This window comes from Clarias gariepinus, chromosome 1 (assembly GCF_024256425.1).
Source record: "Clarias gariepinus isolate MV-2021 ecotype Netherlands chromosome 1, CGAR_prim_01v2, whole genome shotgun sequence".
Classification (NCBI taxonomy): Eukaryota; Metazoa; Chordata; class Actinopteri; order Siluriformes; family Clariidae; genus Clarias; species Clarias gariepinus.
In genome coordinates this window covers 25,197,090-25,212,159 of record NC_071100.1, presented here as the reverse complement: position 1 = coordinate 25,212,159, position 15,070 = coordinate 25,197,090, and the positions used below count along the sequence as shown (strand labels likewise).

The following is a 15,070-nucleotide window of genomic DNA, read 5'->3' as shown; positions in this document are numbered from 1 at the left end:
TTAACATCCATGGACACTATGGACACATTCACACACATCTCCACTTACATGTTTATGTTTACATTCTGGACTATTGCACAAAGACACTTTAATAAGGCACCTTAATAAGTTACTTTTTATGCACCATCTTTCTTTCACCAAATTAAATTTTTTAAAAATGTTTTATTGTACAGTATATTTCGATTGTTATTTCTATCATTATGTACAGTATATTTCTATTTTTCTCCTAGTTAAATTAAAATTTCTGTCTTATTTCTTTTATTCATATTTATTGCTTATTTTAAGCTTTAATTCTCTTTTAAGGTCACTGGCGGTCGTATAAGCATTTTACTGCATATCGTACTGTGTATGACTGCGTATGTGACAAATAAAATTTGAATTTGAATCCGGATCCTGGAGGTGCAAGGCAACAGTTCTATTCTGCCACTGTACCACCTCCATGAGGAAGTTGTGGTGATAAGCAATCCAGATCTTTTCAGTGTATCAGGAGAGTCGAGAGTCGAAGACCTCTTTTGCCTCTCAAACAACTATTGGCATTAAAATCCCTGCATTATTATAGAGAAACCAACAAAGGTGATTTGAAATTACTGAAATGGGGTTAAAAAGCTTTCAACACATTATCAAAACCTAAAAGTATATTGATGAACTGTTAACTTTGTCAAAGAAATCTGGAAAGAAAAAAAAATCATGAATAAAGATCATTTGACAGTAAAAAAAAAAAAAAAAAAAGCTATTTTTTCAATGTGACAAGAACTCACAGGATTGAAAAAAACAGCCGTGCAAAAGAAAATTACTTGATAGTGACAATAATCAGAAAAAAATGCTTCAATTTTCTTTAGAGCATAGAGATTTTGGACTGATGAGTTCAGACTGGCCTTACTGCAGAGTGCTGGGTGCATCAGGGTAAGAAGGGAAGCACATAAAGTGATGCCCCCATCATGCATAATGCCCACTGTTTAAGCCTCACTGTGTTATGATCTGGGGTTGCTTCAGTTGGTCAGGTGGAGGCTCAGCAATAAAAATTAAAGTCAGTTGATGGCTTAAATGTGCTGAATGACCAGGGTATTACATCAATGGAGTTTTTTTTTTTCATGATAGCATGGGCACATTCCAGGAATCAAATTGTGAAAGAGTGGTTCTGGAAGCATGATGAATCATTTTCTTACATAAACAGGTCACCACAGTGTGTGCTATAATCAAAGCTTATTGAATGAAATCTTCGTGTGACTTTTTTTTAGCCAGGCAGTGAACATGTGACAAATAAAGGCTAAATCTTGATTATATTTGATTGTGGGGTAAATTGAGGACCCACATTTTCACTATTAAATACAAAACTCTCTGTAATTAAATAGAATATAAAAAAAAGTAGGCCAGCAGTAGTAATGGATGTGTTTAAAATGGTATATCATGAATACTACTACACTAACTACACACTAATTACTACACTACTACACTATTCCCATCCAAAATGTAGTATACAATGGGCCATGTCATATTTCAGGATATTACATTTCAGTGGTTAAGGCATTGGACTATCGTTCAGAACGTCCCACGTACGAATCCCAAAAGCACTTCTCTTAATTTTAAACTGTAATATATATTAAGCAACCATAAAAAAGATGAAGTGTCAGTGATTTTTATTTGATACATTGTTGGTTTTAAGGGCTACAGGGCTTAAGCTTGACCTCGATCATATCCTGCCTCCTAGAAAGAACAAGGAGGACTAGGATGGACGTGTGGTATGCTGAAGAAAGAACAAATGGTAATTTTTAAATCTGTTAAAAATGACATGCAAAGCTGACATCCTTTGACATAACCTTTTTTTTTTTTTTTTTTTTTTAATAGCTAGCTGTCATCAGGTCAGTCATTAGTCAGAACTAGCAGTGATTTATTTAAGGTAGGTTTATGCTTTTTAAGTGCTTACATTTGGAAAAATTCTCTAATATCTTACATGGTACAAAGATGGGAAAAGAACTTGTGTGTAAATTTAAATTCAAATTTTATTTGTCATATACACAGTCATACACAGTACGATATGCAGTGAAATGCTTATACGACTGCCAGTGACCTTAAAGGAAAGAATAGTAAAAGCTTATACATAAGAAATGATAGGAATTAAAGAAATACTTTAAAAAATAAAATTAACTAGTAAAATATGCTGTACAAAGGAAAATAAGAAATGAAAGAAATACTTTAAAAATAAAATTAACTAGTAAATATGCTGTACAAAGTAAAATATACTGTAATAAGAGAAATACGTTAGAAAATAAGATTAACGTAATTATTAAGTAATTATTAAGTAGCATGGTAATCTGTTGGATTCAGGGTTTAAGGTATCCATATTTTGCAATTCAGGAACTACAACTGAGGCCAAAAAACTTCTGGGAATCACTGGGTCAATAAACCTTGGAAGGTACAAAGTGTCAAAGTCAGTGATACAGGTAAGGAGGTGCCTGATGATTTACAACACATGGCTCACATTGAAGACTGAAGCTTTTTAGATGCTTGGGGTGTAATTATGAGATAGTTTTGATTCAATGTATTGATTTAAAAGGCAGTTTTGCACAATTATTATTCACTACAGATGATTATAAATAACTGGTTCTTAAGTTATAAATAAGTATACATTGATTATTAATAAGTAAAACAAACACAGAAAACTATTGTGTACAAAATATTTCCAAAATTTTAAACTAATGTGTTAACAGGACATCTAGCTCTATCTCTGAGCCCTGAAGTAGTCCTTCTGTATGTCATCATGTTAATCATCATAATCATCATCATCCTACCCCATATGCAAAAAAAAAGTTGTCACATAAGGATCCGAAAGCAGAATTTAATCATTCATTTTCATTGAAAGTCAAAATCAAACTGTAGCAGATAGAATCATAGTCACTCACTCACTCACTCACTCACTCTCTCATCTTCTATACCGTTTGATCCTGTATTCATGGTCGCAGGGACCTGGAGGCTTAGGGCAGAAGGCAGGGTTCACCCTGGACAGGGTGCCAATCCATCGCAGGGCACACACATACACACACTCACACCAATTCACACACTATGGGCAATTCGGGAATGCCAATTAGCCTAACCTGCATATCTTTGGACTGTGGGAGGAAACCAGAGTATGTGGAGAAAACACCAAGCACAGTGAGAACATGCAAACTCCTAGAAGCATAGTCTTAGAATTTCAATTGAATAATATTGTTCTGGAGAAAAAATGTTTCAGTTTCTATTGGCCTATTTGATAACAAATCATCATATTACAGAAAGAAAACTGCAGAAAGTAAAAGCCTAGCAGCCTAGCCCATGATGTGCATTGACAGCTCAGGCTACATGGTATATGCTGTTATTAAAGAGTTCTTTTGGGTTTAAAATGAATCGGTTTTAAGATTAAGATTTAATTATTTGTCACGTACCTTACAGCACAATTAAAAATTTTTCCCACATATCTTAATTATGTATGAAAATAATATTTATGTCTAAACTGGGATTTAGCAAGACCTTATATGCATTTTGCTAAGCACCTCTTCTCAAATCTACCAGTTCACTGACAAGGAATTAGATGAATTACCTTATAATTCATTTAATTTCCGGGGAAGAACTGTGACCTTTGTCCGTGAATCCTGTCTGGAGTTCTCACACAACCTGGAGGTTAAAATATAAAGTAGTGCTGGTGCTTTTGTTTGTGTGTGTGTTGCTTTGACTTTATTATTAAATTATGGGTCGACACGTAAAAATCTAAAAACGTAACAATGGTTTTATTATTTAAATACAACCCATTTTTTTTAAATCAAGTTTAATTTGATGTAAATAAATGTAAAATAATTAAAACGCTAAGCGTCCGGCAGATGGCAGAGTGGACCTTGGTGTAAAGTATTTCGAGAGTCAACTCCTTTTTTTTTTCACATCTAAATTAAAAGGGGTTACATACAAATATTGTTTATAAAAATATCGACATCACTAATGGTGTAATGTTTGGCATACTATCAATTATAAGTATGTTAGTGAGAACTTCCGGTGTAAGTCCTTATCACTTCCGGGATTTTCCGCAGTGTGGCGCGGTGACGAGCTCCAACAGCGAAGCAGGTATATCTGTTAAAATAGCATGCTGTTATGTCTGAGAAAAATAGTTACGATGGCACAGGACAGTGATTAAAACGCCTGGTGTACTATTATACACCATCATTTTTTTCACCATAAGCAAAAACTACACTGAAGGTTTCTGCATGCAATTCGTACATTCAGAAGCCTTCTGTGTAGTATTTGCTTATATAATATTAATTGGCTCGTGTTTAAAGGTGCAGCACTCGATATATTTTTAATTCATTACTTGTACAAATAATCTGGACGAAATGCAGAACTTGATAGATAAAATCGTATTAAGCTGTGGGCAAGCCAATTAAGTCGCTGATAACATTTGTTTTTGTTTGGAGGTTTTAGTCCTTTTAAGGATTCTCATTGTCACCCATGATCACGTGAGCATGGAAGAATCAGATCGCTGTGTTAAAAAAAAGAAGTCAAAGGTCAAACCCACTTAATTGTTTTGAAACGTAATCATGAAAACAAGAGACTAACAATACCTAATGCATTCTTGAAACATACAAGTATTGTAGTGTTTTCGAAAATATAAAGTTGATATTGATCAAACTGAATGTGTATTGCATCTGAATAACCTGTGTTGTCCCTATCATTCATTCAGTTCTTTAACATGTCTGCTTTTCGTTAGCTTTATTTCTTGGAAGCTGTGAGATGGCAGACCCTCGAAGTCAGGTCTCGGCCTCCATGTCCCAAAAGTCCCTGGGATTTCCGCCCTCGGGGGGGCCAGCAACAGAAATGGACCCAGTGGAATACACTCTCCGCAAGCGGCTGCCCAGGAAGCTACCAAAGCGGCGCAATGATGTCTACATCAACATGAAGACTGACTTTAAGGCCCAGCTGGCCAGGTGTCAGAAGCTCCTGGACGGCGGCGCAGGTCACAGGGAGATCTGCATTCATGGCCTCGGACTTGCTATTAATCGGGCCATTAACATTGCTCTGCAGCTGCAGGCGTTCAGTCAGGGGGCACTTCAACTTGCTGCCAACACCTCTACCGTAGAGCTGATAGATGATCTGGAACCAGAGGATCCGGATGAAGCTGGAGAGCCACTAACACGCACACGCAACAACTCTGCCATCCACATTAAAGTGTTCTACCCCAGTGCTTAAAGACAGATACCACTCTGAGGTTTAAGAAGTTAGACCAGTAATTTTATTTCCATATTTAAAACACAATAAAAAAAAAATACCAGTTTGTGTGTGCTTTTAGTTGTAACAGACTAAATGGCTTTTTCTTTGTTAATGCACTAAAAAAAACTTTGTTACAATAAATTACAAACACTGATGGAGACATTTAGGAAAGAAAACTGCATATTATAAAATTATATTTCTGTATGGGCTGGCATTTAGAAATATACATTAAGTTGGGCAGCTTTTTCAAGATCTACCAGTTCACTGACAAGAGGTGGGATGAATTACAAGGGAGAAAAACTGTGACCTTCCTCGTTGAATCCTGTGTCTGTAGTACAGAAGGTTAAAATATAAAATAGTTAAATATGAAAGGTTCAAATTAGAAAATAGTGCTGGTGCATTGTTTTGAAGTGAGAAATATTATTTAATTTGTCATGTTATATTTTTTAGTGAATCTTTTCTTTTGTACAGTTATCGGTGTAAAACCTGTGCCAAGCTTGAGCCACTGAGAGACCAACAACATGTAAATAAAGGAGTATTGTATTATGTACTCGTACAGTTTCCTCTTATTTTATGGCTCTTTGTGAATTTATATATAACAAAAAATAATAATTAATATATATATATTTTAACAAATATATTTGTAATCTGTGTGACATGAATCTTAACAAGCTTTAGCATGGACATCATTATTTGTTTGGATAAAGATGCTTCATATTACTCAGGTGACAAACTGGTGTTAACCTTCCGTTAGCAGGTTTATAAAAAGTTGTTTTTAATATTGGCCTGTGACTTGTTTTGAATGTGGGTTTCGGCAGGCAGCTGCTCTCTCTTCATTACTGCTGACTTCACAGACCTACTGTCACCCATGCTGCAACCGTCAGTTAGTGTAATTAACAGTTATCAGAACACCGGTGGTGCAGAGTGATAAACATCCCAGTGCTGTTATTGTGTATCAACAGTTGGAATTCCTCTTGTTTAATCAGATTACTCGGATGGAACAAACTGTTATGTATACTATTTACTTCTATTTTATAAACACAATTCACTATTTATGTTATGTTATTTACTATTGTTTTAATCAAAAACCTTTTAGAACTTCAAGACTAAAGGCCTTACTTTTTTTTTTAAATTTGTATTTTGTAGTCTTTAATGAGAAATTAAGATATACACTGCCTGGCCAAATAAAAGTCACCATTTGAATTTAATTACACAAATAGTTAAGAGATTTGCACTGGATTATTAATGTTTCAGCTGACAGCAAGTTATTTGACCTTAACTGGTGCAGTGAGCAGCTTCTCATTTCTTAACGCTGTCATTGAATATATTCTGTGATTGTAACAAATATGTTACTCTTGTTTCAGAGTGTCTCATTACTGAGCTGCAACAAAATAAAAATAAGAAGAATTTGCTAAAACTACTAAAAATGGGTAATGAACTGCAAATTGCATTATGAAAACCTGGAAGGATGGTGATATGGCTTCATCTTCAAGTTTTTTTTTTGGTTTAATTATCATGATCTGAAATCACTTAAACACTAGTCAAATCATTAAAAAAAGAAACAAAACAAAATGCAGAAAAATCAATAGAACTTTTGGCTATGTTTACTAGTGCAACAAAGAGCATTTCCACATGCACCATGTGAAGAGAACGTAAGGGATTAAGACTAAACTGCTGTGTACCCTTAAGAAAATCACTGGTCAGTAAAGGATTCATCAGGCTCAAATTGTCAAAGACTGGTTCAGGGAGCATGAGACCTTATTTTCACATATGGATTGGCGACCACAGAGTCCGGACATTAATCCCATTGAGAATCTTTGGAATGTGCTGGAGTAAACTTTAAGCAGTGTCCTGACTCTCCCATCATTGATACAAGAGCTTGGAGAGAAATTATTGTGAATCTGGATGAAAATAACTGTTGTGACGTTGCATAGGCCTATCGGAATGATGTCATGGCAAATGCGTGTTGTAATTAAAGTTAAAGGATGTTCATTGAAATATTAGAGTGTGTGACTTTTTTTGGCCATGCAGTGTATGATATAAGATATTCTGTAGAATTTTATATTTAAAATATTTATGGCAACATGTATAACTTAAATATTTGATGTTAACCTGTTGTGAAACTGTAGTATAGTTCAAGAATTTTTAAAGATTTACACAGTATGATTACAATGTTTCTGTTGATGTAATACTATACAGATGACATTTGTACCATTTATAAGTGTCTATATTAGAATTAGTAAAAAAAAAACTTTACCCTGAAATATATAGCACATTTGATTTGTTTATCTAGTTTGTAAATAGATAGTATCCCGTGCTTGACTTTAGTATCCCTAAGTCAGATAGCCCTAACGGAAGCAAGAAATGCATTCATAAACAGAGACAATCAAGCAGGCCACATGTTGTTTCCTTGATTTCCTTCAACTACTTTTCAATAATATTTTGCATTTTATTAACCAAATTGGACAACTGGTAAAAGAAGCAAACAACAGTAACAAACAGGAAAGTAGTATTACAAACTTCCTTCTTTACATTCACGCACTGATTCACAAACATCAAAAACGAACCACACAGCGAAAACATTGTGAAAAAAAAAAAAAAGATAGAGATGACAAACAAGAATGACCCATCCGAGTCTGGAACACAAAGAGAAACATTAGAAACAACTACCCAGACATTTCCCAGGCAATTACATCAGAATGTGAACTGAGCAGGAGCCAGGCAGGATGTTCTTCATGCAAACCAATCAATATTTTTCCTGGCAGAAACAGGATATTTTTCCTGGCCATTCTCTGTGCAGTGCTGTGCGTTTGCACTTGAATCCAGTGACGCTTATAATCAACACACAGTCTCATCAGCCCTCACATAACCCACCAGTTTCCCCCCAAAAGCGTAACTATTTGGTCTCTCTTCCTCTCACCAGAAGTGACCTGTAAACACTCTGTCCACTGATATCACCTACTCTCTCTCATTCTCTCTCAGACAAACACACTTTCACTAATTCTCCATAAGGCTTATCCTATACAGGGTCGCAGACGGCTTGGAGTCTATCCCAGGGCACGCAGGGCGCCCTAAACAGGGTGCCAGTTCATCGCAGGGCACAAGCACACACACTCGTGCAAACACTAGGGGCAATTTGGAATCGCCAATTAGCCTACACTGCATGTCAACCCAGAGGAAACCCATCAAGCACAGGTAGAACACGCAATCTCCACACACACCGACCTGAAGGCAAAACTCAAACCCTCAACTCTGGGCGTGCGAGGCCACAGTGCTAACCACAATGCCACCGTGCTGCCCTCACACACACGTTTTTCTAAATACTTATTCTCTCTGTATTTCTTTCTCTTTCTCTCTCTCTCTCTCTCTCTCTCTCTCTCTCTCTCTCTCACACACACACACACACACATAGACACACACATAGACACACATACAATCAGTATAAAATCAGTGCATTACTGAAAATGATAAATATGACTAAGCAGCAGGTCAATTTTTACAGGTGTTAAAGGCTAACACAGAAAGCAAGCAGCTTCCTCATACTCAAAATGTATAGCATGACCCATAATCCAGCTTGTAGAAATCTATATAAATATTAAGCATCATAAAATCAATACAAATACTTTGTAAAAAATTATTAAAAGTGGTATCAGATTAGGCTTGATGCAGATGCATCTCGCAATATAACAAATGTCAGTCAAATAGGGAGAAAGGAGTGACAGGCTGCATCACATAGAGATAATTATGCAGCTTTGGTCAGGGCACCAGTGAAGAAAACTACATTCTAAGGCCATCTAGTGTCCTTGGAGATAAATATTTTGCTCCACTTTTCATTCATGGTGAGAAAGTGCTCCAATTTCCAACATGCAGGCGAGCATGATGCCCTTGACAGCTTAGTACTTCATTAGGGTCCAGGGTGCAGTGTCCTGCCTTATAATATGGTCTACTCCAATTGGTTGGGTTTCTGACCTGTCCATCCTCCAATCATCTAATATTTTGCTGGCAGACAGGTGCGTTGGCGAGCAAAAGGCGCACTTTCCCACGCAGAAAGTTAATATGGACCTGGAAGAGCTCTGGGGCTGAAGACACTTTCCATGTCTCTTCTGTCCCACCACCTGTTAGCGCATAATCCTGTGTAGTAGAAAAAGAGAGAAAGAGAGAGAGAGAGAGAGAGAGATGAATAAAACTGATCAAATTAAATGTCCTCTACACTCCTAAAGAATGAACATGATCATGTGACCATGCATTTTATTTAATTCAAATGAAATAAACGTACTGCTAGGTTCCTTAAGTCAAATTGCAGATCTTATCTAGATTTGTATGATACATAGAAAAAGGTTACGCTCAGCTGTTTGTTTTAGGAAATGAATAACTGCAGAGCTGGGCTGGCTCCCACCATTCTCTGAATACACTGATCTAATCTGTTTTTTCCAGGAATTCATTGAATCTGTGTGTCTTCCACAAACATACATATCAGTGTCTCAAAGTGGTTGATATGGTGGGATCCAGCACGCTTGTCCTCACTCTCTCCCACACATGCTCACGCACACAAACCTGTTTCGCCCCAGACTATTTCTGGATTCCCTCTTATTAGCAGAGTTATCACTCAGCCCTCTTCCATGTATCAGCTTGCACAGAAACAGACCGGCCGTTGTGTTAACTCCTTTGTGAACTGAATGCACTGCATAACCCCGTGACTCATCTCTCATGACTACGTGACTCACCTGTATACTAAGGCTGCGTAGCACCTGCTTGAGGCTGGCGATGTTTCTGACGCAGGCATCTATGTGGGAGTGAAGTGCCGAGTTGGTGACAGATGCACGTAATGAGCTGATGGCGACATTTAACAGCCATAGTCCGGTTTGGACTTCTTGAGCCTGCTCCTCTGTCTGAAAGAGCAGAGTTTCACTTACTTATAAGACTAATTCTGAGGTTATGACTGAATAATAAAATGAACAGATACAGATTTTGCTGTCTACAAACAGTAAACAGAAATAAAGAGGAGACTACTTACATTTTTCTTTTCCCACACATCAAAGTCCACTGTGGTTAGAGGAACTGTGAGAGGCACAGCCATACTGCATTCCTCTTTACAAAGCCTCTAGGATGTCAAGATAAGGTGATAATGTTAGCAAACACAGTCCACCTGTCATCTAAAACATTACTTTCTACTATGCAAATACCCGGTTACACGATATAAAGATAAGCTTTGTGTTGCCCAAAGATGAAGGATTCATATTCTGATTCTTTGATATAACTTTTATGGTGGCAACCTATCCCCCTAAACCACCCCAGTGATTTTTCATTAGTTACACAAAATGTTCTATATTTTCTTTATTTTTATATATTGTACAGAATATTTTTATTTGTATAGAATATTTTAATTTTATATTTTATAAATTAGCTACATTTATTTTCTATTGTATTTCTTTTTTATTCAGATTTATTTCTTATTAATACGCTTTTATTTATAAGGTCACAAGCGGTCTTATAAGCATTTCACTGCATATCGTACTGTGTATGACTGTGTATGTGACAAATAAAATTTTAATTTGCTTATGGATTATTTGAGCCTATTATCAGATAAGTCCCTTTGCAAGGGGGAGATTACTCACTACAGTTTGTCACATCCCTATACGAAATCTAGTAACCAACAATTTATCGGCACTATCCAGATGTTATTTGTATAGTAAAACTGCAGGGACAATGACATGGTAATATGTTTTTCACTGTTAAATAGTCTAATGCTGCATAGTGCATGGCACTGGTAGGATCACTTTACCAATTCACTGGTACCTTACATGACTACACCAAACAAATTAGTGGGAAGTACAATATATATATGTGTCATACCATAGCAGCCTCAGCATCTCGTGCCTCTTTAATGAAGTGGTTGAGAACACGCAGATCACAGATGGGCCGCAAAGGGGAGGGCAGGCCAGGCCGAATCCACTCCAGTATGATCAGCAACAAGGCAAAGAGTCCTGCAGCACACAAAATCAAAAGCTGTTTATTTGAGTCTGTTAAAGATATTGGTGAATTGCAAATATTAATTAATAATTAGAGGATGTCCTTAACCAGACTACCAACCAGAGCAAAGTTCCTATGGGGACTAACAGTACAGCAATGCTAAGCACAGATAGCATAGTTTAGCGATTCTCAACTCCAGTCTTGGAGGACCACTGCCCTGAACATGACACCGCTTTCTCCAGGATTATGGTTGAGAATTATGATTGAGAACCACTGGCATAGTTTGAACGTTAATTAAAACAAAATGAAAGTAACCACAAGAGGGAGTTATTGTGCAGCACAGAGTATTCTTAAGAAAAAAACATATATATTTTTACAAAATGTAAAAAATTCCACACATGAAAATGGACTTATATTACAATTGATATTAACAAACTATAGATACTGTTTGTAGTATTCTGTAAAAAAAAAAAAAAATCTGTTTCATATTTATTCCAAGTCTATTACCTTTGATGTATCTGTAACTACATCAGTTTCTTCATGACTTACAGTCTCTTCAAGCAGAAAACAAAAATTTGCAAAAATGGTCTTATATGCCCCTCAGTGACCTTAACATTCAGTAATGAATGTTAACTTAAGTTTGTAAGTCTCATTGAAATGTGCGGTAAATCCTGTAGCAATCCCTTTTTTTGCCATAAAAGTTTTTCTATAAGGCTTGTCTGGATTTCTCTGGTCAGCTGTTGTAATGTAACATATGCAATCAAAAATCTAAATTATTATTATAATTATATCGTAATACATTCTGACTAGCTTGTTGATATTTCTAAATAATTAAAATCAAGACATTTTACTGCAAAGGGACAAAATTTTCTACATCCTTAAAAAGTCACTAGTTAAATGTGCTGACTGAATGTCAGCCAATGAATCATTATGACAAAATAAAAAAAAAATTTCCTTTTGTTATCAAGATTTGCTGAACCCCTGTCATTAAACACAAGCTCTCAGCTGAGTCATGGGAACGCTTGCTCTGTGAGGTAGCATTCTAAATTTGCTCTTTCAGCAAGAACTGGGTGATGACGCAGATATACCGGCGAGATGCATTTAATGTGTCCTGTTGACAGCAGGGTGCATCAGGGTTCATCAGCAACAAAGCTAGTACAAGAGACTGCACTTCCTTCCCGAGCAAAATGCCAGATATTTGTAGACTAATGTTAAACATGACATTAATTTGTGTTATTTGAATAAGAATGCTTTAAATATTTATAATGTGTAAATATGTAAAAAAATTTAACTCAAAACTTAATCGCAACCCCCTTCTAGCAACCACCAATAGCTTATTCTGCTTAAATACTAAATTCAGACTGTGACTATGTTAACTAGAAATGCTGAGCTTCAGGTCATGATTGAGAAATAGTAGGAACTCCTTCACTATAAATGCAAAGTGGACTTTTTGTGACTCCCAATACGAGGTTATTATATTTGCTCTAAGGTTGCATACATTGCATAAGTTATGCATAAAAAGGTTCTTATATATTTACAGGCTGTTCACATTGTTCATTGTATGATACATTTGTTTGCCAACTTTTATCATTTCAATCGTAATAAATGAAATGTGCCCTAGCAAGACCTTCAAACCACAAGTGTTAGAATTTGTCAGCAATCCAGATTTCACACATCCTAGGCAGAAACTTTACACTAGGCTGACATTCACTGCTGGCACAGTCTCTGTTACCTTTAACATTGGCTGCGGTCCTAAATTTGAGCAGACACTCTACACATGGTTTGTTGATCCCATGGTTTAACAATAAAGATAAGATTACTGCTTCTATTATTGTTCTTTCTATTTAGTCAGTTGTATGAGTGAGCAAGAAAAAGGCAAGACAGGTGATTCCCTTAACCAGAGGTTGCCATTTAAAGAGACATCCTTAAAAAATGTAAACCTTTTAGTTTTAGACCAATTAAATTATCTACAAACAATTTGTTAAAGAGGTTGTTAATAGAAAAAGAATGCCTTGGTATTGTTATAAAAAAAAAGCCATGCACTGGACCCAGATCCTGCACAATCACTCCCTATGCAGGATTTTTACTGAATCAGCAACCTGCTCCTAGCAACCACCAATAGTAAATCTGGCTTAAATATTGTGAAGCCATGCTTGTGAAATTCAGACTGTGAACTCTGCTGTGCTCTGGATCTACAGTAACCCTTTACAACCTGAACTATTTTATTAATTTTTGAAGCAAGAAAACTTTTTAAATTAAGTGTTTCATTAGAACAGAGATGTTGTTATTTTAGATTATTAATACTATGATAAAAGTATTTAAAATAACAAAAAACTATTTGACACCTTAGAAGAAATTAAAATAGAAAACATAAAGAAATCAATGACACTGGCTAATAATGCTATGAATAATTAAGTTCAGCATATAATGACTGACTGAATGAATGATTGCTAAATAATTATAATACATAGAAAAAGCTACAGGTGGGCTACACATGTCAATTTCTGTGCGTACATAATCTTAGATAATGGTTTTAAACAAGCAAAGATAACTACTTAATTCTCCTTTATTAAGTGGTCAGTGTGAAAAATGTACATTTAAGCAGTTAGTGAAGGAAACTAAAATTGTACTTTCATAAATTGTGCCAACTTTTAAGATGCATGCTACAAGTTCAGGGAAAATGATCCTATCACTCTAGATATCACCTTCACTAACAAGAGATCAGCAGAAGTTGAAATTGATCGGTGGGATGCTGTCTACAAAGTACAGTAGTCTTACCTGAGCAGTAAATCATTCGTGAAGCACCCCAGCATTTTTTAACCACATGACGAAAAAAAAAAAAATCAAGTTGTCAAATAATAAATTGCTGATGTTAACTGCTTGGGGAAAGAATCATGTCCCATGAAACTGCAAGCTCTGTGGCAGAAATGAAGAGCAAGAGCAAGATCGCGAGTGCGAAAGAGAAATAGAGAGAGAGAGAGAGAAAGAGAGAGAGAGAGAGTGGAAAGAACACAGAAGTACTGATCTGATCTGCTGCCTCTACATCACTCTACTTGCAGCCAGAGTGATTGCAGTCACTGACCTTCACCTCTAGCAACTGATAAAGACACCCACAGGTCAGGCGGCTATGCCAAAAATGCACACTGCTGGTTTGATTTACTTACTGGGCATCTCCATATAAGAAATTGCATAATCTTTTGCAGGATCCTTGTCGCATTGCCTGTAGTCCAGTTTATTGGCCATCCATGGGTTGCAAGTGAGGCGCTTTACGGCACTGTCATTGAGTTCACACTTATCCTGTGGCACCCGTTTGACTTTTTTTCTCACTATGACTATGCAATTGGTGGGAAAGGGTTTTTGAACTAGCCTACTTCCTGTTTGGAAAGAATGTTTTTCTTTCATTCTTCTCACATAGCGTGTACTTTTACGCAGTAGTCCAAAGAGGTAGCCTAAATAATCTTAAAAATGTTTCCTCTTCAACCAATTTATCCTCTGATTATGTATTTTCCTCTTGGCTGAATTCCATATGAAGGATGACACTACAGTACAAACAAATTGGCCTAATAACAGTAATCAAACATCTATCTCGCTTGATCGGAGGAAGAAAAATAAACATGGCTGATGGATGCGGTTCCTCACTACGTCAATTATTCAGACTGCAATTCAGAGAGCCATTTAACACATGGAGGAGGGAGTGCAAGAGAGAGATCCATTAAGTGTGCGCATGATGAGAAGTAAAGTGCGGGTTAGTGTCAGGGAAAAAAAGGGATAATGCAAATCCTAGGAAGAGAAATGTCTTTAGAACAAGTCATAGTAAAATAAATGTGGCATAATTAGACATGGAAAAAAAATGCTTGGATAAATTAGAATA

At 36.3% G+C, this 15,070-nt stretch overlaps 2 protein-coding genes across 3 annotated transcripts; one reads left to right on the top strand and one right to left on the bottom strand.

The window, feature by feature from the left end:
• Positions 1-4,026: 4,026 nt before the first annotated feature.
• Positions 4,027-5,790, top strand: pop7 (POP7 homolog, ribonuclease P/MRP subunit). The gene is made up of 2 exons (XM_053500063.1): positions 4,027-4,089; positions 4,730-5,790. The coding sequence occupies exon 2, from the start codon at positions 4,753-4,755 to the stop codon at positions 5,206-5,208; it is 456 nt and encodes a 151-aa protein (XP_053356038.1). The 5' UTR covers positions 4,027-4,089; positions 4,730-4,752; the 3' UTR covers positions 5,209-5,790.
• A 1,862-nt stretch (positions 5,791-7,652) lies between these two features.
• On the bottom strand, positions 7,653-14,491 carry epoa (erythropoietin a). Of its 2 annotated transcripts, none has more exons than XM_053499471.1 (5): positions 14,364-14,491; positions 11,083-11,213; positions 10,244-10,330; positions 9,954-10,118; positions 7,653-9,360 (listed from the first exon to the last, which is right to left on the bottom strand). In XM_053499471.1, exons 1-5 carry the CDS (start codon positions 14,440-14,442, stop codon positions 9,214-9,216), a joined length of 609 nt encoding a protein of 202 aa, XP_053355446.1. In that variant the 5' UTR covers positions 14,443-14,491; the 3' UTR covers positions 7,653-9,213. The 2 variants fall into 2 exon arrangements, with proteins under 2 accessions (XP_053355446.1, XP_053355454.1); XM_053499479.1 differs by lacking the exon at positions 14,364-14,491 and adding an exon at positions 13,978-14,110.
• Between the last annotated feature and the right edge of the window lie 579 nt (positions 14,492-15,070).